The sequence below is a fragment of the Eulemur rufifrons genome, chromosome 2 (genome assembly GCF_041146395.1).
Source record: "Eulemur rufifrons isolate Redbay chromosome 2, OSU_ERuf_1, whole genome shotgun sequence".
Lineage (NCBI taxonomy): Eukaryota > Metazoa > Chordata > Mammalia > Primates > Lemuridae > Eulemur > Eulemur rufifrons.
The window spans coordinates 89538673-89565609 of NC_090984.1; the positions used below are offsets into that span (position 1 = coordinate 89538673).

Here is a 26937-nt window from a genome sequence, read left to right on the forward strand (position 1 = left end):
CTTTGCCCATTCCTCTATTAATTTTTTTCTTATTGGTACATGTAAGTTCATGATATGCTAAAGATGTTACTTAATTCTTTGTAAAATTATTGCAAATACTTTATACCACTTTATCATTTTGACTTTACAATTTTTTTAATATATAGAAGTTTAGATTTTATATGCGATTGAACAACTTTTTTTTCCCTTTGGTTCTTCTACTGTTTTCATGCTTAGAGAATCCTTCCTCATAAGGTCTGGTAAATATTCACTCATATTTCCTCTGAAATATTTTATGGCTAACTTTTTTCACATAATTTAATGCATCTGTAACTTCTACTGGTGTACATTGTAAAGTGAGTGCCTAATTTACCCCTACTAATTTGTAGTCCTATCTTTATCACATTCTAAATTCTTTTGTTTCAAGACTTTCTAGCCCATGCCATTGATCAGCCTACCAATCCTGAAAACTACAATCACACCATTTTGATTACTCTAGGTTTATAGGATGTTTTAATATGTAGAGAATGAAGCTCCTCTTGCCAATCTATTTCCTAATATTTAGGATTTATAATGACATCCTTTCTTTCATTCCTAATATGGGGAGTTTATCAATTTTGTCAATTTTTATAGGCAGAAAAGCAAAACCAACTTTGATTATGTTAATTTTCTTTATTGTTTTACCATTTCATTGATTTCTCTTCTTGTCCTTATTTCTTCATTATACTTACTTTGGGTTTGCTTCATTCTTCTTTTACTAGATTCTTAAAGGTAGAACATTAAGTCATTGATTTTATATCTTTCTTCTTTTCTATTAATTTAATTATTTAAATTATTAATTAAATTATTTAGAGTTGTCATTTTTCTCTGGCTTTGGCAGCATGCCACAATTTTTGATAAGCTGAACTTTCATAATTCAGTTCAAAATCTTTTCTGCTTTCTCTCATGATTTCTTCTTTGATCCATAGCCTACATATTTAGGATTTTCCTAGATATCTTATTGTTACTGAGTTCTAATTTAATTCCACTGTGGTCAGAGATCATACTGTGATTTCAATTCTTTTTTTTTTTTTGGAGACAGAGTGTTGCTTTGTTGCCCTGGCTAGAGTGAGTGCCGTGGCGTCAGCCTAGCTCACAGCAACCTCAAACTCCTGGGCTTAAGCGATCCTACTGCCTCAGCCTCCCGAGTAGCTGGGACTACAGGCATGCGCCACTATGCCCGGCTAATTTTTTCTATATATATTTTAGTTGTCCATATAATTTCTTTCTATTTTTAGTAGAGACGGGGTCTCACTCTTGCTCAGGCTGGTCTCAAACTCCTGACCTTGAGCGATCCACCCGCCTCGGCCTCCCAGAGTGCTAGGATTACAGACGTGAGCCACCGCGCCCGGCCTCAATTCTTTTAAATTGATTAAGACTCGTTTTATGGTATCTTGCTGAATGTACCATCAGCATTTGAAAAGAATATATATGCTGCAGTTGTTGGATGTGGTATTCTATAGGTCAGTTAGGCCAAGGGGATTAATGATGTTATTCAAATCTTACAGAAGATCTTTATTGATTGTATTGTCTATCAATTGCTGAGATAGAGGTGTTAAAAACCTCTATGTTTGAGTTTTTAATCTATTTCTCCTTTTAATTCTGTCAATTTTTGTTGCATGTATTTTGAAGTTGTTATTAGGCTTGTACACATTGTTATATTTTCCTTATGAATTGACCTTTTTATCTTTATGAAATGTTCTTCTTATTTCTAGGAATATTATTTAAGAACACCAAAAATGATATTAATGTATTACCTATGACCTTCTTATGCTTACAGTTTTCATGATATATCATTTTCCATCCATTTACTTTCAACCTTTGTCTTTATATTTAAAGTGTGTTTCTTACAGATAGCTTATAATTGGGTCTTGCTTTTTTTAATTCATCCTTACAATCTCTGCCTTTTAATGGAGTGGTTAGCTCGTTCATATTAATATAATTATTAAAACACCCACAATTTTGTCTAACAGTTTACTATCTTTTTTAACTTTATGGTTTTTTTTACTGTTTCTTCTTTTCTGCTTTCTTTTTGTTTAGGTTTTTTTTTTAGAATTCTATTTTAATTTATTATCAATCTTATTTTTGAACATTTTCTTGATTATTCTTGATCTCTTTTCCCTAGGAAAGTTACTGATTACTTTGCCAATCTCCTTTCCCAACTCCACTACCACAAAAACGAATAAAAAAAAAATTCAAGATAAATAATCTTGCCATGATCCAATTAGATTTGAATTGGATTACATTTATAAATTATTTGAGGAAGAAATTTATCTTTATAATATTTTCTTCCTATACAAGTACTTCATATATCTATATATTCATTGATTTTTTTCCAGTAGTTTTATAATTTTCTTTATTTGAAATGTGCATGTTTCCTATTAAGGTTATATACCTGTATTTTGCATTCATGTTATTATTGTAAATGAGAATTAAGTAACTATAGTCTATTTTTTCATACCCAGCACATTCTTTCTAGGAGTTGTTTTTAAAATAAGCATTTAAATAAAAATTGAGACAAAAGTCGAAGACATGAAATACCATAAAATGTATAGTATTATATCATCCATCAATAAATTTGTAATTTTGACAACTTAATATTAATATCATGTAGGGGATACAGGAATAAAATATTCTGATCCACATAAAATTGGCTAACTGTGACTAAATGACCAATAACAATATAATTCTTTTATTACACTGATACTTATATAGCCTTATTATGGGCTAGTACTTTTCAAAATGCTGTATGTGTATAAACTCATTTAATATGCATAAACCCTATGGTAATATTTATTATTACTTTCAATTTAGTTACCCAAAATCCCACATCCAGTACATACCCAAGTAGTCTGGCTTCAGAGTCTAGTTTTAACCACTACACTATATTATCTCTATTTTTCAAATAAAGCATGTCTTAATTTTTGGTTTTAGTTGTGAAACATAAAAATAAGCACTTTATCATGATTTATATCACTGAACAGTAGACATTAATATTAGGATGTCTTTTAAAATTAATACCAGATCTTTTAAAATAAATCAGTGATAATGTTGCTATGTACACAAATGTAGTTGGAAAGACCAATTTATAATGTGTAACATTTTTCATTTTGAGAGTATGTAAAGTTTGTTTAGAAGTTAGAAATATTAACTATAAAGCCAAATTCATTTTTAAAATACATTTAACTGCTATTTAAATCATACTTATCCTGAGAGGCTTTTTAATGAATGAATGTCAACCTGGGGCATCTGAAGTTGAAAACAAGAAGATACTCAAAGTTCTAGTGCACAATTTTTAGAAATAAAACTTCAGCTTCTCATATTACCTGATCTGATGAGTTTTCTGTATCAAATAAAGAAGAATCAAATAAATTCAATCCTGGTGATCTAGAAGTATAACTCATAAGAAAAGAAAATCCAGGAGATTCCTTTAGTTTTTGAACTTCAGGTGCTGCATTTCTATTTCTGTTACCAGGAAATAAAAAAATCATCAAAATGGTAAGAATCTATTATTAAACACTGCAAACTAGTAAGTACCATAAGCAAGAGCATAGAGGTGAGAATTAGCATAGTAAGGAAAGGTAGGAAATAGTTATTGAAGTGACAAACCTGTGGAGAAAGGATGGTTTGGACTAGGGAATAATGTTAAATAAAGTTGAATGACCAATTTTTGAATAATTATGAATACCAACTGAGAATACACTGTCTGGCTCTATTCTAGGTGTTTCCATAGGCATAACTTACTTATTCCTCACAATAACCCTATGAAATAAGTACTATTACTATCACCTCCATTTTACAGTGAGGATTTTGAAGTGTAGTAATGTTAAATGACTTGCTCAAGAGAATATTAAATGCCAGAGTTGGGATTTGAATGCAGCAATCCATACTCAACGTCCAAGCTCTTAACACTGACACTAAACTATCTTCAAGATCTTGAAAGCCAGTCACAAGATTTTAGTCTTGATGAGAAGGCAGCCATTACAGAGTGTTGTATAAGGGCATTAAACTATAAAATGATCTGGGAAAAAGAATTAGACAATACAGTATATAATACAGTAGTTAAAACCATAGACTCTAGGGCTCGAACTGCCTGGGTCTAAATCTCAACTGTAACATTGACTAGCTGTATCACCTGTGATTCTGTTTCCCCATCTACAAAATCAGGATAATAACGTACCTACACCTCATAAGGTGGTCATGAATATTAAATGAACAATATTTATAAAATGCCTAGAGCAGTGGCTTGAACAGAGTGCTACATGTTTATTAAATATAATAGAAGTCTGACAATACTGTCATAACTATCTCTATGACCATGAATGGGTTGCTTAACTTTTCATATCATAGTTTTCTAATCCATGGAGAGAAGTTTTAGCATATGATTTCACATTCTTTTATAGTTCTCAGATTTGATGATGAGTTCCACTTTGAACATGCAGAGCTTGAGTCAACAGCATGACATTCATATATGAAACTCTTGTTGGTGATTTAAAAATACAAAAGTAGAGATTCATAAAGCAAATTCTACTTGATGTAAACAAAATGATAAACAACAACACTGTAATAGTTGGAGACTTCAACATCCCCCTGACAGAACAGGACAGATCCTCCAAACAGAAAATAAACACAGAAACAGCAGACTTAAACAGAACTCTAGAACAAATGGGCCTGACTGACATTTATAGAACATCCCATCCCAAAACCACTGAATATATGTTTTTCTCATCAGCTCATGGGACATTCTCTAAGATTGACCATATACTAGGCCACAAAGCATGTCTCAAAGAATTTTAAAAAACAGAAATTATACCATGCATCTTCTCAGATCACAGTGGAATAAAATTAGAAATCAACTCCAACAGAAACTCTCATCTCTACATAAAGTCATGGAAACTAAACAACCTTCTGCTGAATGATTATTGCATTAAGGAGGAAATCAAGATGGAAATCAAAAGATTCTTTGAACTATATGATAAAGGAGACGCAAGTTATCAAAATCTGTGGGACACAGCTAAAGCAGTCCTGAGAGGAAAATTTATATCCATAAATGCCTACATCGAAAAGACAGAAAGATCACAAATAAACAATCTAATGAATCATCTGAAAGAACTGGAAAAGGATGAGCAAATTGAGCCCAAATGCAGCAGAAGAAAAGAAATAACAAAGATCAGAGCAGAACTAAATAAATTGATAATAAAAAAACTATACAGAAGATTAATAAAACAGAAAGTTGCTTATTTTAAAAAATAAACAAAATAGACACACCTCTTGCTAGATTAACAAGAAGCAGAAAAGAAAGGATTCTAATAAGTTCCAACAGGAATGAAAAAGGAGAAATTACAACTGATGCCACGGAGATACAAAGTATCATCTATGAATACTATAAAAACCTCTATGCACATAAACTTGAAAATGTGGAGGAAATGGACAAATTCTTAGAAACACACAGCCTCCCTAGGCTCAATCAGGAAGAACTAGAATTCCTGAACAGACCAATATCAAGTACCGAAATTGAAGCAGCAATAAAAAACCTTCCTAAAAAGAAAAGTCCCAGACCAGATAGTTTCACACCTGAATTTTACCAGACCTACAAAGAACTGGTGCCTATCCTTCAGAAATTATTCCACAACATCGAGAAGGAAGGGATCCTCCACAACACATTTTATGAAGCCAACATCACCCCGATACCAAAACCAGGAAAGGACTCAACAAAAAAAGAAAACTATAGGCCAATATCCCTTATGAATACAGATACAAAAATTCTCAATAAAATCCTAGCAAACCGAATTCAGGTGCTTATCAAAAAAATAATCCATCATGGCCAAGTGGGCTTCATCCCTGAGATACAGGGATAGTTCAACATACACAAATCTATAAATGTAATTCACCACATAAATATAAATAAAAACAAAGACCACATGATCCTCTCAATAGATGCAGAAAAAGCATTCAACAAAATTTAGCACCCTTTTATGATAAGCATGCTTAACAAAATGGGCATAGATGGGACTCACCTAAAAATGATACAAGCCATATATGACAAACCCACAGCCAACTGAATGGGGAAAAAACTGAAAGCATTCCCACTTAGAACTGGAACCAGACACGGTTGCCCTCTATCACTGCTTCTATTCAACATAGTGCTGGAAGTCCTAGCCAGAGCAATCAGACAAGAGAAGGAAATCAAGTGCATCCAAGTGGGGGCAGAAGAGGTCAAACTATCGCTCTTTGCTGATGATATGATCTTATATCTAGAAAACCCCAAAGATTCTGCCATGAGATCACTGGAATTGATTAACAAATTTAGCAATGTCTCAGACTACTTGTTTTCTGCAGAGTTTTACTACCATACGTGCACATGAGTGTTGATTGATTCATTCCAGTATAATAGTGAGTACATGTAGTGTTTGTTTTTCCATTCTTGTGATACTTTGATTAGCTTGATGTTTTTAATTTTTCCATAAATTTTTTATCCTTTGGAAAATCTTAAATCTATATACTATTGCATTGGAAAAGTACTTGGGATCTATGCCATCTTCAGCTAAATTTTGCAGGAAAAATGGGGAGGAGAGTATATAAAACAAGAATAGTAGAATGTTAATAATTGTTCAAACAGGATGGTGGGGGACATGGAGGTTCATTATACTAGTTTTTCTCTCCTTTGTATGTCTGAAATACTACATAATAAAAACATTTTAAAATTACAGGTACTGAGCATTTTACTATTCCTATCAGTTATTGATATAACTAAATATATAGATAATTTAATTATAATTACTAATTAAAATCTTACATTTCAAACAAGGGGGTTTTGAGGAATTGTAATTTCTCCAAAGACTCAGGTGTTTTCACAGCTTCAGGAGTTCTTAAAAATAAAGGAGTTTCAGGAGTTGGTGAAAGATTCTCAGCCTTTTCTTCTATTTCATCACTATTATTTTCTATTGGCTTCCCAAAATGTTCTGTATATATAGCCTGCAAAATCAAAATAACAGAACACTATAAAAATGAATGCTACTGCATTAATAAAATGACACATGAAAATGTATGAGGTGGAAAACACCATATTAATCTATGATGTTATCATTTCACAAACAAAATAAATAAAATAACTGGTGAAGTGATACTAATATATATGTATCAAAAAAATAGAAAAATAATTATTTTTAATGATGTAATTTTTCTTTTCTTCCCAGCTCCATCTTCCTCACCTCACCTGAAAAAATAAATGACAACCAGAACATATTGTAATTTATAAAAAAAATTATTGAGTGGTTTTTCTTTTAAAATTTCCACATTATGCTCTGAGTGAAGAATTGTATATGCTACCACCTTGAAAGTGAAGAATAATTTACTTTAAGCAATCCTGCTCTCATTGGTTAATTATGTTTTCATCCTTATAAATTTGTTATACTACTTTCCCTATAAAGACTGAGAACTTGAATACTAATTTTCCTTTATATCATTTTATAGGCTAGAGATATGATTTCTCAAATATGCTTGTTATATCAAATCTCATTACAGAAACAATTTGGGTCTCTCCTCCAAAAAAATTAAAATGTGTTTCTTACCTGTATTTCTTTACAGCAGAATGCTACTATGTTGTTTCCCTTGTTTTAACCCTTAGAAGCTAGGATAAACTTTATATACATTGTCTACATCCAAAAATCATTAAAGCTTTCCACTATTAAAAAATACTCTCAAGATATTTTTATGGCAACCACTCGTCTTGAACTGCCACGGAAAATCATTCAATCTTACCAACAAAATTGCTTTCTTCAACTATGTTTAGGTGTGCTCTCAATATATAGTCACTTATTATTGACAATTTATGGTATATTTTCATGTAAATTTTTGTGGCTTCATTTTTTAATCTGAAAAATAGAATCAGTAACTCCCTAGAAGTCTGATCATCAAGTTAACAACATCTCACATAAATAAACTTCATTGTACTAAATTTGAAATTAAAATGGACACAGCATATTTTAAAGTATAATGTTTTGCTTAGAAATGAGAAATCAAACCTTTGACTTACTTGTGAAGTACATTTTGGTTCTCGTAATTGTCTTACTGTCCCTTTATCTCCATACTCAGCATCTGTTTGTTATATGAGAACAAACTAGTTTTCTCTTCTTGCAATTTTATTGTAAAATAAAACATATTAGACTAACCATTTGAAATCTCCAATCTTTAATTGTTTTTAACCTACAAAAATGGTAACTTCATATGGTTCAACCCAATACATACATACAAGAGAATAAAACATAATATGAACAGTTTAACAAAATTATAAAGAGAACACCCATGTAACCACCACCCAGGTAAAGAGATAGAACATCATGAACACTCCAAAAGGTTCCATGTTCTCCATGTTTTCCTCCTCAGAGGTGATCACTATCCTGATTTTCATGATAATCGTTTCCTTGATTTGTTTTATATAGTTTTATCACCTAAATAATTAGTTTGTTTTTCCTGTTTTAAAATGTTATATAATGAAATAATACATGTGTTCTTATGGCTTGCTTTTTTGTTTTGCATATGATTGTGACATTCATCCATATTGTTGCATAAAGATATATTGTATAAATACAATACATCTATCCACTTTACTGCAAACGGGCATTTGGGGTGTTTCTGCTTTCAGGCTATTACAACCAATGATGTTATGAACATTCTTTTACATATATCTTTGAATGTATATATTTGTATTTCTCTAGGTATATACCTAGGAGTGGAATTATGAGGGATAGGGCAAGTGATTTTTCCATTTTACCAAATGCCAAATTTTTCTAAAGTGGTTGTACAAATTTTAGTTGTGACAACTAATCATCCTGAACTACCCCCATTCAATCTCACCAGACAAAATTATTGGCTCCAATTATAATTTAGGTTGGTTCTCAATATATAGACATCTAATGACTATTCCCACCAATAGTTTATGAGAGTTCCTATTGTCCTAAATTCTCATCAATACTTAGTACTGTCACACTTTTTGAATTTTGTAAATCTGGTGGATGTGTAATGATACCTCATTATGGCTTTATTTTGCTGTTCCCTGATTTGCTGAGCATCTTTTCATATGTTTATCTGCCACAAAATTTTCTCTTTTTTGAAGTGCCTATTCACAGATTTTGCACATATTTCTAATCTGATTGTTTATCTTCTTCTTCTTGATTTGTAGAAGTTCCTTATACATTTTGGAAACTAATCTTTAGACAATTTTATATACTACAAATATATTATTCTTTGGCTTGTTAACTTGCCTTCTACTATTTTTATAGTACCTTTTGATGAACAGAAATTCTTAATTTGAATATAGCCAAATTTATCAATCTTTCTTTTATGATTGGGCTTCTAAATTCCTGTTTGAAAAATCCTTTCCTATCTTGAAGTCATGAATATGTTTTTCTATTTGATCTTCTGAAAGCTTTATACTTTTTGTCTCTTCCATTAAAGTCATAAATATTATTTTTCACCACATACTAATTTCTTCAAAAGATGAGTTTAGAGATTATTGAAAAAAGTCTTCTTTTCCTTCCAAAATAATTATATGCCTTCTTGGGTATGAAGTCTCACCATATATACTTAACACCAGGAAAGACTATTGCAGATATATGGGTTTCCCACATCTCTATATCAGGGGTGCACTGCACCTAGAGATTAGCTATTCCTTCTCTGTCAGCTTGGCATATACAAAGGATTAGAAACAGGTGGAACAGATCATCTATACAGGTAAGATATAATTTTTCCCCCAAAAGAAAGCAGGGAAAATATTCATCTATGTGCAATAAGCATATTGTATTAGGTGAATTCCATACTAAGAGTGAGAAAAATATACTCATAGTATAATATTTGGCCATTCTAAATATACATCTATTTATAGAACTTTCATGCTGTCAGAATGAGCCATTTTCATGTTTTTTTAATTTTCTTTTTTTTGAGACAGAGTCTCACTCTGTTGCCCAGGCTACAGTGCCGTGGCATTAGCCTAGCTCACAGCAACCTCAAACTACTGGGCTCAAGCAATCCTTCTGCCTCAGCCTCCTGAGTAGCTGAGACCACAGGCATGTGCCACCATGCCCGGCTAATATTTTCTATATAGTTTTAGTTGTCCTCTAATTTCTTTCTATTTTTTTTTTTTAGTAGAGACAGGGTCTCGCTCTTGCTCAGGCTGGTCTCGAACTCCTGAGCTCAAACGATCTGCCTGCCTTGGCCTTCCAGAGTGCTAGGATTATAGTCATGAGCCACTGCACCCAGCCTGGAATAAGCCATTTTCAAAACTTCAAAACAAAAGTCAATAATCAGACAAGAAGAGGTGAAGACTTTTATATATCCTAATAAATGGAATAATTGCACATTACTAGTTTACCAAAATATATATGTGGGTGTATAACAGTATATTATATATACATGCATGTACATGCATATATGTTTATATACATATACATACATGCATACATGTATATGTGTAGATACACACACACACACACACACACACACACATAAAGAGAGAGCAATAATGAGTTAATATTTTCAAGGGAGTGTTGAAGTTCCAACAGCTAGCTGATTTGGGGATAATAAATTCATACACATGTCCTGCAACCTTCTATGATTTTAATTTTTAAAATAGGCCAAAATATCATAGTAAAAGATTAATGTAAAAGAATATAGTAGCATTGTTTACAACAGCAAAAAAAGTAGAAACAAGAAGATATTCAATGTGAGAGAATGGCTAAATTAATTATGGCATATCCACACAATGGAACATTATATAGTCATTAAAAAAATCTATTTAATGACATGGAGAAATAATCCAATAGCATGTCAAGTGGGAAAAAAAGAATACAAAATTATATACATAATATGGTTCAAATTTAGGGGGAAAAGAATAAAACATATATATGCATAGAAAACAAGATTAAAAGAACATACACCAGTATGTATCATGTCATTTATGTCTGGGTGGTGGTATTTTTGTTTCCTTTATATTTTTCTTTGTTTTATACATATTCTGCAATGAAATGTATTTGTTTTATATTTAAGGAAAAATGTATTTTAAAGCCAGGCATGCATGGTCAGTTAACCAGAAATACAAACAATTCAAATGATTTATAAGAATAGTATAAAAGGCTGATCTAATATGCTACCCCTACTTTCTAGGAAAAATATGAACAGCAAATACCTGTATCTCCTTTTTCAAACCACTGATTGCAATTTGATTGTTTCTGTGGGGTTAACAATCTAAAATGCAATAAATATAATTTTTATTTTTTCTGAGTTGATATTCATAAATTATTTCAGAAACTAAAGCATTTTCTTATTTTTAAAGGTTACCTGAATTGCATAAAATTTTGTGAATTTTTTGTAGCCATAACTTGTGAACATTTTGACTGCTTATTCACAGCAGAGTCATTAAATACCTGAAAGAAAGAAATTAAGCATTAGACTAGGCTACACAAAACAATAAAGACTTTTTTACTTGCCATAGCTACTCAGGACTCCCTTATTTCCTTAGCGTTTCATCCACCTCATCATCACCATGATCAATATCTATAACCACAAACATTAACTGAAACCACTATGTACAAAACATTAAGTCAAATACTGGGGAATAAAAAACGTTTAAGACTGTCAAGGAATTTGATAGTTGTGATAAGTATAATAACTATACGTGGCAGTATTTCTACATTTAAGGCGAACCTTTTTAAATTTTATACCATTCATATTCATGATTAATCAAGCGAATCTTACCATTTTTCCAACTGATTACCTGATTTCCATGTCCTTCTATCCTCTATAACTTCTCAAATTGAACACAGGAAGGCAAAATTACAGATTAAAAGATTAAAGTTTTTATACACATATGAAAGAGCTAATATTCCACTTTTAACTTTAAATTGTTTAATATTAATATCTAAACCATTGCTTTATTAATGTTTGTTCCAAGTCTTTCATTCTCCCTGAGTGATTTTGAAGAGTCCCTGATTTTTGTTATTTGACTCAAAATGAAAATATCTTTGCTTTAATAGGAAAGTTTATCTAGTTATTTTTGTTATAACAAAGTGGTCTTAATTCTGTCCTCTCATCATGCTTTTAGACTATCAAAAAAAGTGTTAACCTCTCTTAAAGAACAAGTGATGCTACTGTTTCCATGTAGCCTTTAAACACTATACATGTTTGTATATGCCTCCTGGCACAAGTATCTGTACGAGCATCTCAAATATTTGGAGTAGATGACAAGAAGTGAAATTGCTGAGTATACACATTTTTATTTTGAAGCAGTCCTCTGAAGTGGTTGTACCAATTTACACTTTGACTATTCTTGACCTCACTAGATATTACCAAATGCTTTAATGTCTGCTAACCTGACAGGTGAAAACAGGTATTTCAATGGTTTAATCTGCATTTCCTTGTACTACTGGGGTCAGGCATCTTGTTATGTTTAGTGACCCTTTGCCATTCCTTTTCTGTAAATTGCCTTCTTATTGTTTGCCCATTTTTATTGTCTCTTTATCAATTTTTAAGAGTCATTATGTATTTCTTTATATATTATGAATTCTGGATACCAATCCTTCGTTCATTCTGTCATGGTCTTTTAACTTTGTTAGGGTCTTTTGTCATACATAAGTTTTTTATTTTGATGTAGTCCTTTGATTAATTTGCCTTTTACTGTACCACAATGATACCATTACTGTGTTTTGATAATATTTTAAAATGTTTGGGTGATAAAAATGTTCTAGAATTAGATAGTGGCAAGGGTTGTACAGCCTTGTGAATATACTAAAAGCCATGAAATTTACACTTTAAAAAGGTAAATTTTATGGGGCATGAATTATGCCTGATCTTTATTATTTCTTTCCTTTTATAACATTAGGTCTGCTTTTGTTTTGCTTTCCTAATTTATTAAGGCACATCATTAGGTTGTTTATTTGAAGTCTTTCTACTTTTTCGTGTAGGCATTTATTACTATAATATAAACTTCTCTCTTCGTACTGCTTTTTCTGTATCCATTGACTTTTTGTATGTTGTATTTCGATTTTCATTTGTTTCAAGAAATTTTTAAATTTCCTTCTTAATTTCTTCATTGATCTATTGGTTGTTCAGGAGCAGGTTGTTTAATTTCCATGTGTTTGTGTAGTTTCTAAGGTCCCTCTTGTTATTGATTTCTAATTTTCCTCATCATGATTATAAAAGATACCTGACACGATTTCTACTTTTTTAAATTTGTTGAAACTTGTTTTGTGGCCTAAGATATGGTTTATTCTGGATAATGTTCATGTTCTGATGAAAAGAATGTGCATACTGTAGCAGTTAGGGGAAATGTTCTGTAAATGTCAGGCCTATTTGGTCTAGTGTGTATTTTAATTCCAATGTTTCCTTGCTGATTTTCTGTCTAGATGATCTGTTATTGAGAGTAGAGTGTTGAAGACCCCAACTATTATTATACTGCAATCTATCTCTCCCTTTAGATCAGTCAATGTTTGCTTTATATACTTGGGTGCTCCAGTGCTGGGTGCATACATATTTGTAATCGTTATATCTTCTTGCTGAACTGACCCATTTATCATTATATAGTGACCTTCTTTGTCTCGTTGTATAGTCTTTTGATTTATTTTGTTTTAAGACATGGTTTCGCTCTGTTGCCTGAGCTAGACTACACTGGTATCATCATAGCACACTGCAATCTCAAGCTCCTGGGCTCAAGCAATCCTCCTGCCTCAGCCTCTAGAGTAGCTGGGACTATAGGCATGTGCCACCATGCCTGGCTAATTTTTCTATTTTTTTGTAGAGACAGCGTCTCACTTTGTTGCTCAGGTTGGCCATAACTCCTGGCCTGAAGTGATCCACCCACCTCAGCCTCCAAAAGTGATAAGAATACAGGCGTGAGCCACTGTGTCTGGCCTCTTTTTATAGTCTTTGATTTGTAATCTATTTTATCTGATATAAGTATAGCTACTTCTGCTCTTTTTTGGTTTCCACTTGCATGGAATATCTTTGTCCATCCCTTCACTTTCAGTTTATGTGTGTCTTTATAGGTGAAGTGGTTTTCTTGTATGCAGCACATAATTAGATCTTGTTTCTTAATCCATTTAGCCAATCTATGTCTTTTAATTGGAGAATTCAGTCCATTTACATTCAGTGTTATTGTTGATAACTAAGGTCTTATTACTGCCATATTATTGCTTATTCTCTGGTTATTTTGTAACTCCTCTCTTCCTTTCTTTTTTCTTCTTATTTTCGTTTTTGGTTAAGTGATTTCTCTGGTAGTATGTTTTGACTAGTTGCTTTTTATTTTTAGTGAATGTATTATAAGTTTTTGCAGTGGTTACCATGAGACTTACAAAAAACGTCTTCTGTATAACAAGTGATTTTAAAGAAATGACAACTTACTTTATATCACAAAGAATAGAAAATAAACAAAAAAACTTTAAAAATTCTCCACTTTTAACTCCATCCTCAACCTACATTTTGACTTTTTGTTGTCTCAATTTACTTATTTTTACATTACCTATCTCTAAGCAAGTTACTGTATTATTGTGTTTGACAGATTTGCCTTTTAGGCTTCATACTAGAGTTATAAGTGGACTATAAACCACAATTACAGTATTTTTCTGGGTTTGTCTATGTATTTAATTTTACCAGTGGGTTTTATACCTTCAAATGTTTTCTTTTGCACATTGTCGGAAGAGCTCCTTTTAGCATTTCTTGTAAGACAAGTCCAGTAGTGGTAAATTCTTACAGCTTTTGTTTTTTGGGGAAAGACTTTATCTCTCCATATTTTAAGGATAGCTTTGCTGGATACAGTATATATAGTATTCTTGGGTGGCAGCTGTTTTATTTCAGCACTTTGAAAATGTTGTCCCACTCCCTCCTGTCCTGTAAGGTTTTCTATTGAGAAGTCGATTCTTGCCAGATTAATTGGAGCTTCTTTATATGTTGTTTCTTTTCTCTTGCTGCTTTGGGATCCTCTCTTTGTCCCTGACCTTTGGGAGTTTAATTATTATATGCCTTGGGGTAGTCTTAGTTGGATCAAATCTGTTCACTGTTACCTGGCCTTTAGGTACATGGATATTTACATATTTTCTCAAGTTTTGGAAAGTTTTCTGGTATTATTTCTTTGAATAAGCTTTCTAACCCTTGCTCTTGCTCAGCTCCCTCCTGAACCCCAATAATTCTTAGATTTGTTCTTTCGAGGTAAATTTCTATATCTTCTAGGTGATCTTTATTCCTTTTCATTCTCTTGTCCACTATGTGTATTTTCAAATAGGCTGTTTTCAAGCTCACTGATTCTTTCCTCTGCTTGATTCATTCTGCTGCTGAGAACATCTAATGAATTTTTCAGTTCAGTAAATATATTTCTAAATTCCAAGATTTCTGGGTTTTTTTTTTTTTTTTTTGTTTTCCTTTTTAACCTCTGTTAAATGTCTTGGATAAATTTCTGAAAAGCTTTTTTTGTGTTATCTTGGAGATCACTGAGTTTCCTTAAAACTGCCATTTTGAATTCTTGGTCAGAGAACTCACATATTTCTTGCTTTGTGCAGTTGGGGAAGTCATGGTTCCATTTGATGTTGTTTCTTACAGATGAACATCTATATATTTGCCTTAAAGGATTAGTTATTTCTTCCAGTCTTCTCTGTGTGGCTTGTTTAGGTTTTTACTGGATATCTTTGCTTAGACTTTCTTTGTAATTTACCTGTTAAATTTCTCTCTCTCTCTTTTTTTTTTCTACTAGGTCACTGCCTCCTTTTTGGCACTAGATGGCCTTAAGCCCAGGTTTGCTTCAGTTCTAGAAAACTATCAGTACCAAAGGGGATATCCTGGTTGTGTGGGAAGGCTGGCTAGGGTTTGTGCCCAGGGAACCTGTGGAATGTACCTCCTACAGTGCAGTGCTGCTGGACAGCCAATTTGATTTGACATCTCCTTTGGCTGAGTTAACAGCGCAGAGTTTCCAGGGCTGGGAATGGTAGTTCTATCCCTGACCCTTTCTCTCTGGCTGTCCTTAGAGATATTTCTACCTTCAGGCACTCACAATGCTTCCCATGGGTTGAGGCAGAGACAGGTCTCCTGCCAAGGAACCCATGATGGTGGGTAATACTGGTTGTCCACCTCGAACTCACTTTTTCCAGTGTAGAAACTCTAAGTTGGGGAGAAATTTCCCACGCACTTGGTGCTGGACAAATTGAGGGGTATTATGGATATGGAAGTCCAATTTTCTTACCATCTGCTCAGAGTTTTTTCACTTCTCTGTGGCCTTGTATACTGTCTCATCCTCATATTTGATTTCTGGGATATTCCCTGTAATAATTTTGGCACTATTATTTATTTATTTATTTATTTTTGTGGGTGGTAGTGAAGCCAGCTTGTTTTATGCAGCCATTTTGGAACCAGAAACCTGGGAGTGAGGTGCTACTGACTTCTAGTGGGTCACATGACAAACAACAAAGAATCATCCAGTTTAAAAGGTCAATCAGTAGTGCCAAGGTTGAGAAATCCTAATCTAATCTTTTAAGGTTTGGTGAAATTCACCTGAAAAACTGAGTCTGGTATTTCATGAAGAGTATGTGTGTATACAGTGAAGGAGGAGAGAGAGAGGTAAGGAAGAAAAGATGCAAATATATATTTGTTTACATTTCAATTTTTCCTAGATCACATTTTTCTTATCTCTTTTTTCAGCCTATTTAGCAATTTGTCATAGAAAATTGCCCATTTCACCTAAATTTTCAAATTTATTGGTATAAAGTCTTATATACTATTCTCTCAGGACTTTTTTTTTTTTTGAGACAGAGTCTCACTCTGTTGCCCGAGCTAGAGTGAGTGCCGTGGCGTCAGTCTAGCTCACAGCAACCTCAAACTCCTGGGCTTAAGCGATCCTACTGCCTCAGCCTCCCGAGTAGCTGGGACTACAGGCATGTGCCACCATGCCCGGCTAATTTTTTTTTTGTATATATATATTTTAGTTGTCCATATAATTTCTTTCTATTTTTAGTAGAGACGGGGTCTCGCTCTTGCTCAGGCTGGTCTCGAACTCCTGACCTTGAGCGATCCACCCGCCTCGGCCTCCCAGAGTGCTAGGATTACAGGCGTGAGCCACTGCGCCCGGCCTATTCTCTCAGGACTTTAAAAAAAGTTCTTCCACATGTATAGTGATACACACTTTCCCCCCATTTTTATCTTTACTTTTGGGGGGAAGTTATTCTTTATACTTTCTGAAATTTTATTTTATTGGTGTTTAAAAACTATTAAGTTTTGGTTATATTCACCAACTCAATCTTTTTATTTTATTAATTTCTGATATTCTCTTTATTTACCTGTACTTTCTTATATTTATTATTTTGTTCTTTTCACATTTTTTGAGATGAAATTCAGCTAATTTGTTTCCAATCTTTCTTATTTTCTAATACATTTGTTTTTAAATATAAATTTTCCTCTGAGGGCCACTCTGGGTTTGGGATTATTAACAGGTTTTCTATTACATTTATAAACAAGTATTTTATTAAATAGTTTGTAAATAATATTTCAAAAATAATTTGAAAGTGTGTGAATTTTTTTCCTCAGCAAACTAGATTTTTTGGGGGGAAGAGCTATCTTTTTTTGACTTGTGTTTTTTTATATTATGGTAAGTGAAAATAGCAACTTTTTAGAATTGGTTGAAATATACTTTTTATTTTACTAAATGGTAAATTATGGTGAATATTGCAAATGAAAATTTAATTGCATTCTGTGTGTGTTGGGCACAATGCTTGCTAATTGTGTTATTCAGGTCTCATACATCCTTACTTATTTTTCACCTACTTGATTTACCCCTGTGGCACAAACTGCCAGTTGCCTATCGTATCCAAAATCTACTTTCTCCTTGTGTTCTGCTTTAAAAAACAAACAAACAAAATCTCTATATTTTTCGACCTCTCCTATAGATAGAGGTAGCCATGTGACTAACTTCTGGCCAATGAAACAATATAATAAATGTTTTATGGATCTTCCAAGAAAGATCCTTTAAAATGGGGCTGATTCAACTACCCCTTCTCTCCTTTTCTTTCCTGCCTAAAAGACAGATATGATGGCAAACTTAGTGGTTATCTTCTGACCATGAGGTAACCTGGAGGTAAAAGCTTAGCTTGAAGCACAGCAGGAAAAGAAAGCATAGATGAAGGCTGTGAAATAATGACATTGTTGAGATGGTGCTGTCAGCCCTGAATCTGAATCACCTACTTTAGAATTTCATGGCAAGCAAGAGAAAAGTAAATGTTTACCTTGTTTAAGATGCCATTGTTGCCTTAGTTTGGTTTTGTATTGTTTCATATGTAGCCAAACTCAACCCTTAAACTCACAATCAGTACCTTTTAAAGAGAGCTGTATTAAAGCCTCCTGCTTTAACTGTGGATTCAACCATTTCTTTGGAATCTGTCAGGTTTTGCTTTATATATTTTGAAACTGTATGTTTTTGTGCATCATGGTTTTTATGATTTCTTGGTGAATTGTTCTTTCTAAAAATATGAAATATACTTACCCTGTTAATGCTTTTCATCTTGAACTCTATTTTATATGACATTGTTACATCTGTTTTGTTTGTTTGCATATGCCAGATATATATTTTCCATCCTTTAATTTTCAGCCTTTGTTTGTCAACTTGTTTCAGCTGTTCTAATAGTATATAGCTGTATTTTGTTTACATATTCCATAGAAATTACATCTATCTTTTAATGGGGGTTTAATCCAGTCACATTTTTATGATTACTAATTTGTTCAGAACTATTAATATTTCTGGCATCTTATTTGTTTTCTATTTACAATGCTTTCTGGCTGATTCATTTTTACTCCCATGCCTGTCTTTTGTTAGACTAATCAATTTTGCTTTGCTTTACCTTTTTTCTTCTACTGTTTTAAAACTTACACATTCCATTTCTCTTCTGGTGGTTACCTTTAATATTTAACATACATGCATAAATTTACATTTTTTCCAACATTATATGGAGTTAATCAGCATTCATATCTTCTCCTTACCTTCATCCCCAAACAAAAAAAAAAAAGAACTTTAGTAAACTTTCATTTTCCTCATTTATCTTTCCACCCTCATACCGTATTGATATCACCTGGAATTATAGCACCAGATTTTTTAATTTTTATAATTAATACATATTTAAACTTAACAAGTTTCACTAATTACTTTGGTCACCACTATCCTATATCTGTATATATTAACTATGAATTAATGGAAGAACAATTATGTTTTTCATCGAGGATTTCCCTCTGGACTATTTTTAGGAAGAATGGGGGAAGATAAAGATGTGTGACATCAGCAGTTAGCTTTCTGGGTTGTACATTCCTTTTTCTTCATGGGCATCAAGAACCACCCAAGGTATCTGCCTGTCTCTCTCACCAAAGCTCCCATACTCACTGCTTCCACCGAGAAATAGTCATTCCATTGCTGATGCCTTGCCAAGGGCACAGTGGATATGGGATGAACAGGGGTTAACTAAACTAACTCCTACTGAGGTAACTCAACCAATTACCCTATACATTGTCCCCACGGATTTATCCTGTGGAACAAATAGTATTCTCCTGCACATGTCCCAGGCTACAATTTCCCTATTCAATTTGATCCTGTTTTCCTATTTCAGAGGTTTCTCACAGTTTTTGGTCTACTAAGTATAGGTCTTGGCATTTTTAAATATCTTTTTTAGTTTTTAGGGGCAAGAGAGCAGGTTACAGTATTTGTGCAGAATGTCATATTGAAACTCTTTTAAATTTTTTAGACTTTATCCTTTTTAGAGATTATATTGATGGCTTATTTAACATATTTGTAACATACACACACACACGCACATACAGTGTCCTAACTGCAGTGCATTCATTAACTCATTTAATGCAAGCATTTAATTTATACTATTAAAAAAGAAATACCTACCTGTGTGTCATTTTCTTTTTGTCTGAAGTCGATAAAATCAAGCTTTGACTGCTTCACGGAACTTTCTTCTTTTTTATCTAGATTATTAAATAGTGCTACTTCAAATCAATTCCAGAGACAGAATCAAACATCATTTCCAACATTTAACCTAACCTCATAATTTAGAAAATCAAGGTCTACACAAATATTTAAGTTAAAATATGTAATTATGAAATTATTTTAAAACTCTTAATTCCTTATTATAGAATAGTTATTACAATAACTATGAATGTGAAATGACAAAATGGCCAACTGACAAAACTACATTTTTATAATGGGTGACCAAAGAAGACAGAGCAGTAATATCAATGACAGGGGAAAAAGAAACTAGCCAGTGTAGTTAATCTAACACAATATAGTTCATCTAATCTGGAGACCCATAAATGGACATAATTCAAATATCTCAGTGACCAAGTTACAGATACTATTAACACTAGTCTGCTACTTGCTTAAAACACACATATTGGTAATACAACTCCTCAGATGAAAAATATTTATATATAATTACTTATTCTCCCCTTACAGCTATGTAACCAGACCAGATATTTTGAAATATATTGTGTGAATGATTTCTTTCTCAAAGAGAAAAAAATTTAGGTATAGAAGAAATACTTTGTTTGCTCTCAGAAAGATTCAAAGTGGTACTTTCCTGAGTCTATAGGTCTCCAGTATTGCTTGTCCTTGGTTATACCAAATGATAAAATTGTTTTTCTATTTCTTCTTCTGTGTGTTTGCAAATAAAATGTAGTTTTTGAATAATAAACAGATACCGTACCTGTAACTCTTGGTTCTGAAGAATGCATCTTTATTGGTCTTACTAATTTCTGAGATTCATAAGGAAGAAATAATTGACTGCTTTGAGGGACTTTATTCAATACAAGTACATGTTCATCTTTATCAAAAATTCTAAAGAGAAGAATAAATAGCATTACACATAAGCTAAGTAAAAATTAATATATTTTAAAGCTAGAAGGTTTATTTAGATACTACATAGTTAAAACTCCACATTTTGCAGATAATTAAACTGAGTTCCAGAGACTTTAACAGACCTGCCCAATATTATTAAATTACTTGGTAGTAGTATCAGAGCAAAAACATACTTTTTCTGATTAAGTCTAGTGCTCTTCTCAATATACCACACTCTTATTTTTAAAACATAATCATTTTAACAGACTTTTTTAATGTTTCAAAAACATTTTAAACCAAAACTTCAACCACAAATAGCATGTTTTAGATTTCAGAATACTTTAAACTTTACAAAGATTTATTCAGAAACAAACCAACTAGCCAAGAATACAGAAATCATTTATGATTTAAAATCATAAATAGGCCTTCTAAGTTTTTTACTGGAAGAATAGTTTCATTGAATTTTACCTAAATCAAAGAAATAGAATAAATACTACCAAAATATATATTGTATAAAAAATGACTAAAAATTCACGTAAATTCCTCTCAATATACAGAATTTTATATTACAAAGTCATCAATAAAGCAAAATTCTGTACATTTACATATTTTTTCTCAATTAACTTTACTATAAAATTAAAGACACACTGCCATGGATGTGATATGTGGGAATGAGGGAATCAAGAAAATAACAAATCTAAGGAAGTAGGATCAGGGAAATTAACTTGGGAGAGGAGAGTGTTAAAAAACCAGGAAAAGGCCCATGGGGACTGAGGAAAGGAATTTAAGAAGAATGAGAAAGGGTATAGGTAAAGTTGATCAGACACAGCAATAATAATAAACTGTTTTTCTGCTGCACAATAATAGGTGATATCAATTTTTTTATGCCTCCACCACTGATGTCCATTTCATCACCATTAGAACATCACCAAAAAAGAAACAAAAGGAAATATGATGCCACAGATTTAATAGCATGCTTTGACTGATCTTCACTCTCTGTAGCAAAGAAGAACTAGTCAAGCTGATGACAGGGTAATAAAAAAAGTAAATACATTGCTGTTCCTACCATTGTTTCTTCTGTTTTACACCTACTGATAACCCATCATGGGAAATTAGATGAATTATACAACTGACAGGTTATAGAACAGCAGATGTGCTGCTGCTACCTTATTTCTCTCTACACATTGTCCTTGGACTTACTAAAAAGACAAGCTGATTGGAGTATTAGCTCATAATACTTAAATTAATATTTTTCATAAGAAATTAATAGAAAGTAGCCTGCACAAAAAATTATATAGATACTGTGTAAACATTACCGGCTTGGGATAGAATATAGAATCAAATGTTTAGATGCAGAATATCTGTTCACATTAAGGCCAATTTTAAAATTTACCTATACCTTTCTTTCAATTCTTTTCTCTTTTCTGTATTTTTGCTCTTTTCTTCCAGAGTTTCTGAAAGATTCTTAGTTTCATAAAGTCTTGCAATCTGCTAAATAGAAAAATGGGAAAGCAAAACAATTACCTGCAAAATAGTAAGAAACATACATTTTATCTCAACTAATGAATATGATTTTTTCCATATAATCACAAGATTTATATTTCTGGTAGTATTCACTACCTTTTATTGGGAGTTGATGAAACAGGGTCAAAATTAACAATAAATCAAGAACAAATCTGGAGGCATCACTCCACCAGACTTCCAACTATACTACAAGGCTACAATAACTAAAACATCATGGTATTGGTACAAAAATAGAGACATACACCAATGGAACAGAATAGAGAACCCACATATAAAACCATCTACCTACAGCCAACCAATCTTTGCAAAGCAGACAACAATGCACACTGGGGTGAAGAACCCCTATTCCATAAATGGTGCTGGGAAAATTGGATAGCCACATGCAGAAGAATGAAACAGGACCCTTATCTCTCACCACTCACAAAAATTAATTTAAGATGGATAAAAGACTTAAATATAAGGCATGAAACCATAAGAATTCTAGAAGAAAATATAGGGAAAACACTTCTAGATATCAGCCTAGGCAAAGAATTTATGACTAACACCCCAATGGCAATTACAGCAACAATAAAAATAAGTAAATGGGACTTGATTAAACTTAAAAGTTTCTCCACAGCCAAGGAAATAATCAACAAATTATCGACAACCTACAGAATGGGAGAAAATACTCACAAACTATTCATCTGATAAAGGGCTAATATCCAGACTCTAAAAGAACTCAAAACAAATCAGCAAGAACAAAACAACCCCATTAAAAAGTGGGCAAAAGACATGAACAGATGCTTCTCGAAAGAAGACAGACAAATGACCAAGAAACATATGAAAAAGTGCTCAATATCACTAATCATCAGGGAAATGCCAATTTAAACCACAATGAGATACCACCTTACTCCTTTTAGAATGGCTTTTATTAAAAAGTCCAAAAACAATAGATGCTGGTGTGATGTAGAGAGAAAGGAACTCTTATATACTGTTGGTGGGACTGCAAATTAGTACAACCTCTATGGAAAACAGTATGGAGATTTCTCAAAGAACTAAAAGTAGACCTACCATTCAATCTAGCAATCCCACTACTGGGTATATACTCAAAGGAAAAGAAGTCACTTTATCAAAAGGACATCTGCACTTGAATGTTTATTGCAGCACAATTCACAATTGCAAATATCTGTAATCAACACAAGTGCCCATCAATTCACACGAAGATTAACAAAATGTGGTATATGTATGCCATGGAGTACTACTCAGCCATAAAAACAGATGAATTTTGCAGCAATTTAGAAAGAATTAGAGACCATTATCCTAAGCTAAGTATCTCAAGAATGGAAAAACAAACACCACATGTACTGTCTAATACATTGGAACTGACCGATGGGCAAACATGTGCACAGAGGGAAGTAAAAGTCATTGGAAATCAAGCAGCAGGGAGGAGAGGAGGGGAAAAAAACCCTACCTAACAGGTATGATGAACATTATTTGGGTGATGGGCTCACTTATAGTCCTGACTCAAGCATTACAAAAGTGTTCCATGTAGCAAAAACATTTGTGCCCCCTTAATATTTAGAAATTTAAAAAAAGCAAAAACAATAAATCACAACCCTTTAATGTTCCCTTACAACTCTATTACCAAAGGTAGATTTCAATGAACTCCTGTCTTTTTAAACAAATACAGTCATAAGCAAAGTAGACATTGATTATTTCCATAGGGATATAGTTACCAAATATTTTAAAAGAAATGGCATCCACTTTCTTCTCATTACTAAAATTATATTGATATTATTTGGTAATGCATACCTATGAATGATAAATATACAATATTTAACAGAAATTTTTTTATATTTAGAAAATTAAGTATTATATTCAATTTTTTCTCAAAATTTGGAAGTGAAATTGATGGGTTCTCATATCCATGTAAATAAAAGCCACAATTCCAATAAATGACATAAAAATGTATTTAAGAAAATCTTTTTTTTCCCTGACATCTTTTTATTGTTATTATTTCAGCATATTATGGGGGTACATAAGTTTAGGTTATGTATATTGCCCTTGCACCCCCACCCCGAGTCAGAGCTTCAAACATGTCCATCCTCTAGATAGTGTCCATCGCGCTCATTATGCATGTATACACCCACCCCCTCCCTTCCCCCACATCTTTCTAACACCCGATTAATGCTATTTCTAAATGTGCTCTTAGGTGATGATCAGTGAAACCAATTTGATGGTGAGTACATGTGGCACTTATTTTTCCATTCTTGGGATACTTCACTTAGTAGAATGGGTTCCAACTCTACCCAGAAGAACATAAGAGATTCTATATCCCCATTATTTCTTATAGCTGAGTAATACTCCATGGTATACATATACCACATTTTATTAATCCACTCATGTATTGATGGGCACTTGGGTTGTTTCCACATCTTTGCAATTGTGAATTGTGCTGCTATAAACATTCGGGTACAGATGTCTTTTTTATAGAATGTCTTTCGTTCTTTTGGGTAGATGCCCAATAATGGGATTGCTGGATCAAATGGTAGGTCTACTTGTATCTGTTTAAGGTATCTCCATATTGCTTTCCATAGAGGTTGTACTAGTTTGCAGTCCCACCAGCAGTGTATGAGTGTTCCTGTCTCCACACCCACGCCAACATTTATTGTTATGGGACTTTTTAGCATATGTGCTGCCAAAGCAAGCACTGTCATAGGACTTTTTGATAAAGGCCATTCTCACTGGAGTTAAGTGATATCTCATTGTGGTTTTGATTTGCATTTCCCTGATGATTAGAGATGTTGAACATTTTTTCATATGTTTGTTGGCCATTCTTCTGTCTTAAGAAAATCTTAAAAGGGTAAACTAGTTCTAGCCTAGCTCTCTAAAGATTATAAACTATAGTCACAAATTTTTCAAGATTAAATTCTTTAAGCTTTTTACTGTCTTATTCCCTTTTTTTGAAAACACTGGTGTAGCTCTTTTAATACCTTTAAATTCCTGTTATTAAGCTACATCTTGTTCTTTCTTCATCTTCATTCCTCACACCTCAAAGAAAGCTAAACTATTCCCCCAAACTCAAAGTTGAATATATTCAATACTTAAAATACATTTTGGCTCCAAAGGTGCTCTAAGGAAAATAAATTGTCTCAAGCCTTTCCCCATATTTAGGCTTTCTTAAAAATAGCCTTAGACTATTTTAAGAAATAGTCTCCAAAGGTGCACTGACTTCTAAGACTGTCAACCAACATACCATTATACTTACAAATTAATACATAAATTGTAAATATACAACAAAATATATACCTGGTTTAAATAATTAATTTCTATTTCCTTTTCATCTACTTCTTTCTTCAATTCAGATGAACTTCTGGTAAAATTGCAAGCATGTTTAAGAATATCTTGTGTTTTACATCTCAGATTAACCCTTTTTATGTTAAGGAACTATGTCATGCAAGTATATTTTATATTTATAATACACTTATATCAGAAATAATTAATATTCTATAACATTATTTATATGTATGTTCCATATAAACAATAAGCAACATTAAAAACAGTATCTGAAAACAGAAGTAAGAATTATATAAACATTTGGAAGGCCAAGAAAGATAATTTATTATTTATCTATGCTATATATTGAGCTTAAAAATAACATTTCATCCAAAATATTTGTTAGGACTTTTTCTTTAAGTTAAATATTTTGTTTGTCTGTTTTACCCAAATTCATTATGTCATTTGGCATGACTATTAAAACATAATCGATTCAGGTCCAAATTTAATTTCTTATACTTTCATTATTTATTTGTTCCAAAGCCAACATTAAAAATCTACCCAATTTCCCTTTTCTTGCTCTGTAAGACTCATCAGTGCACCCTGCAGAAATCAGAAGAGAAGTAGATCTTCCCTCTGGACTTTCTGCCTGAACTGGATTTGTGACCAATTTCAAGTAAGGATTTTTCAGCTCTTAGTAAACATCCTTAATTGTTATTAGCTAATACAATTTCCTAAACTACTCTATAATCCATTTAGGAGACTAAACAAAAATATAATTGTGACATTGAACTAGAACTCCAGAGAAAATTTATCAAACTTTTCCTATTCTGCCTTAAAAATATATGATTTATATGCTACAACACAAAATTTCAGGGGTTTTAAGGCTATGTTGTTTTCAAAAGTTTCAGTTTAAAATGTTAGATATAGGTATTTAAATCTTAATCTTCAATTCTTCCTATTTCCATTGACCTCTTCCCATCTGTCATGCAGCCTTACATCTCATTCCATCCCACATCCAACTCTCGAAACCCTTGCTGTATTTTCAGCATCTACCAGCCTCTTTCACTTCCCACTGAGGAGTTAAAGCACAGATGGGCAGGAAATGAACAACTAAAAACAGAATAGGCTAAAAACAAAACATGGAGGGGGCAAGCCACAGAGGAATTAAAAGGATGGTTTAGGATGAAGCAGACAGGAAGCAAGGTAGAATGCAAGGATAAAGAAGACTTAGTACAAACAGTGGAGTTATAATCTGATAGGAGAGCATATGAAGGATTGTGGAGGTT

At 32.6% G+C, this 26937-nt stretch overlaps 1 protein-coding gene across 1 annotated transcript in view; it reads right to left on the reverse strand.

The window, feature by feature from the left end:
* C2H14orf39 (chromosome 2 C14orf39 homolog) overlaps positions 1-26937 on the reverse strand; it is a 44453-nt gene that overhangs the window by 6236 nt on the left and 11280 nt on the right. Inside the window, exons 7-15 of the mRNA XM_069465025.1 lie at positions 25682-25802; positions 22269-22360; positions 20739-20869; positions 19925-20001; positions 11353-11438; positions 11201-11259; positions 8054-8115; positions 6815-6993; positions 3345-3489 (exon numbers count right to left, since the gene is read on the reverse strand). Of these exons, the coding sequence (XP_069321126.1) occupies positions 3345-3489; positions 6815-6993; positions 8054-8115; positions 11201-11259; positions 11353-11438; positions 19925-20001; positions 20739-20869; positions 22269-22360; positions 25682-25802 (952 nt within the window). The remainder of the gene's footprint in view (positions 1-3344; positions 3490-6814; positions 6994-8053; positions 8116-11200; positions 11260-11352; positions 11439-19924; positions 20002-20738; positions 20870-22268; positions 22361-25681; positions 25803-26937) is intronic.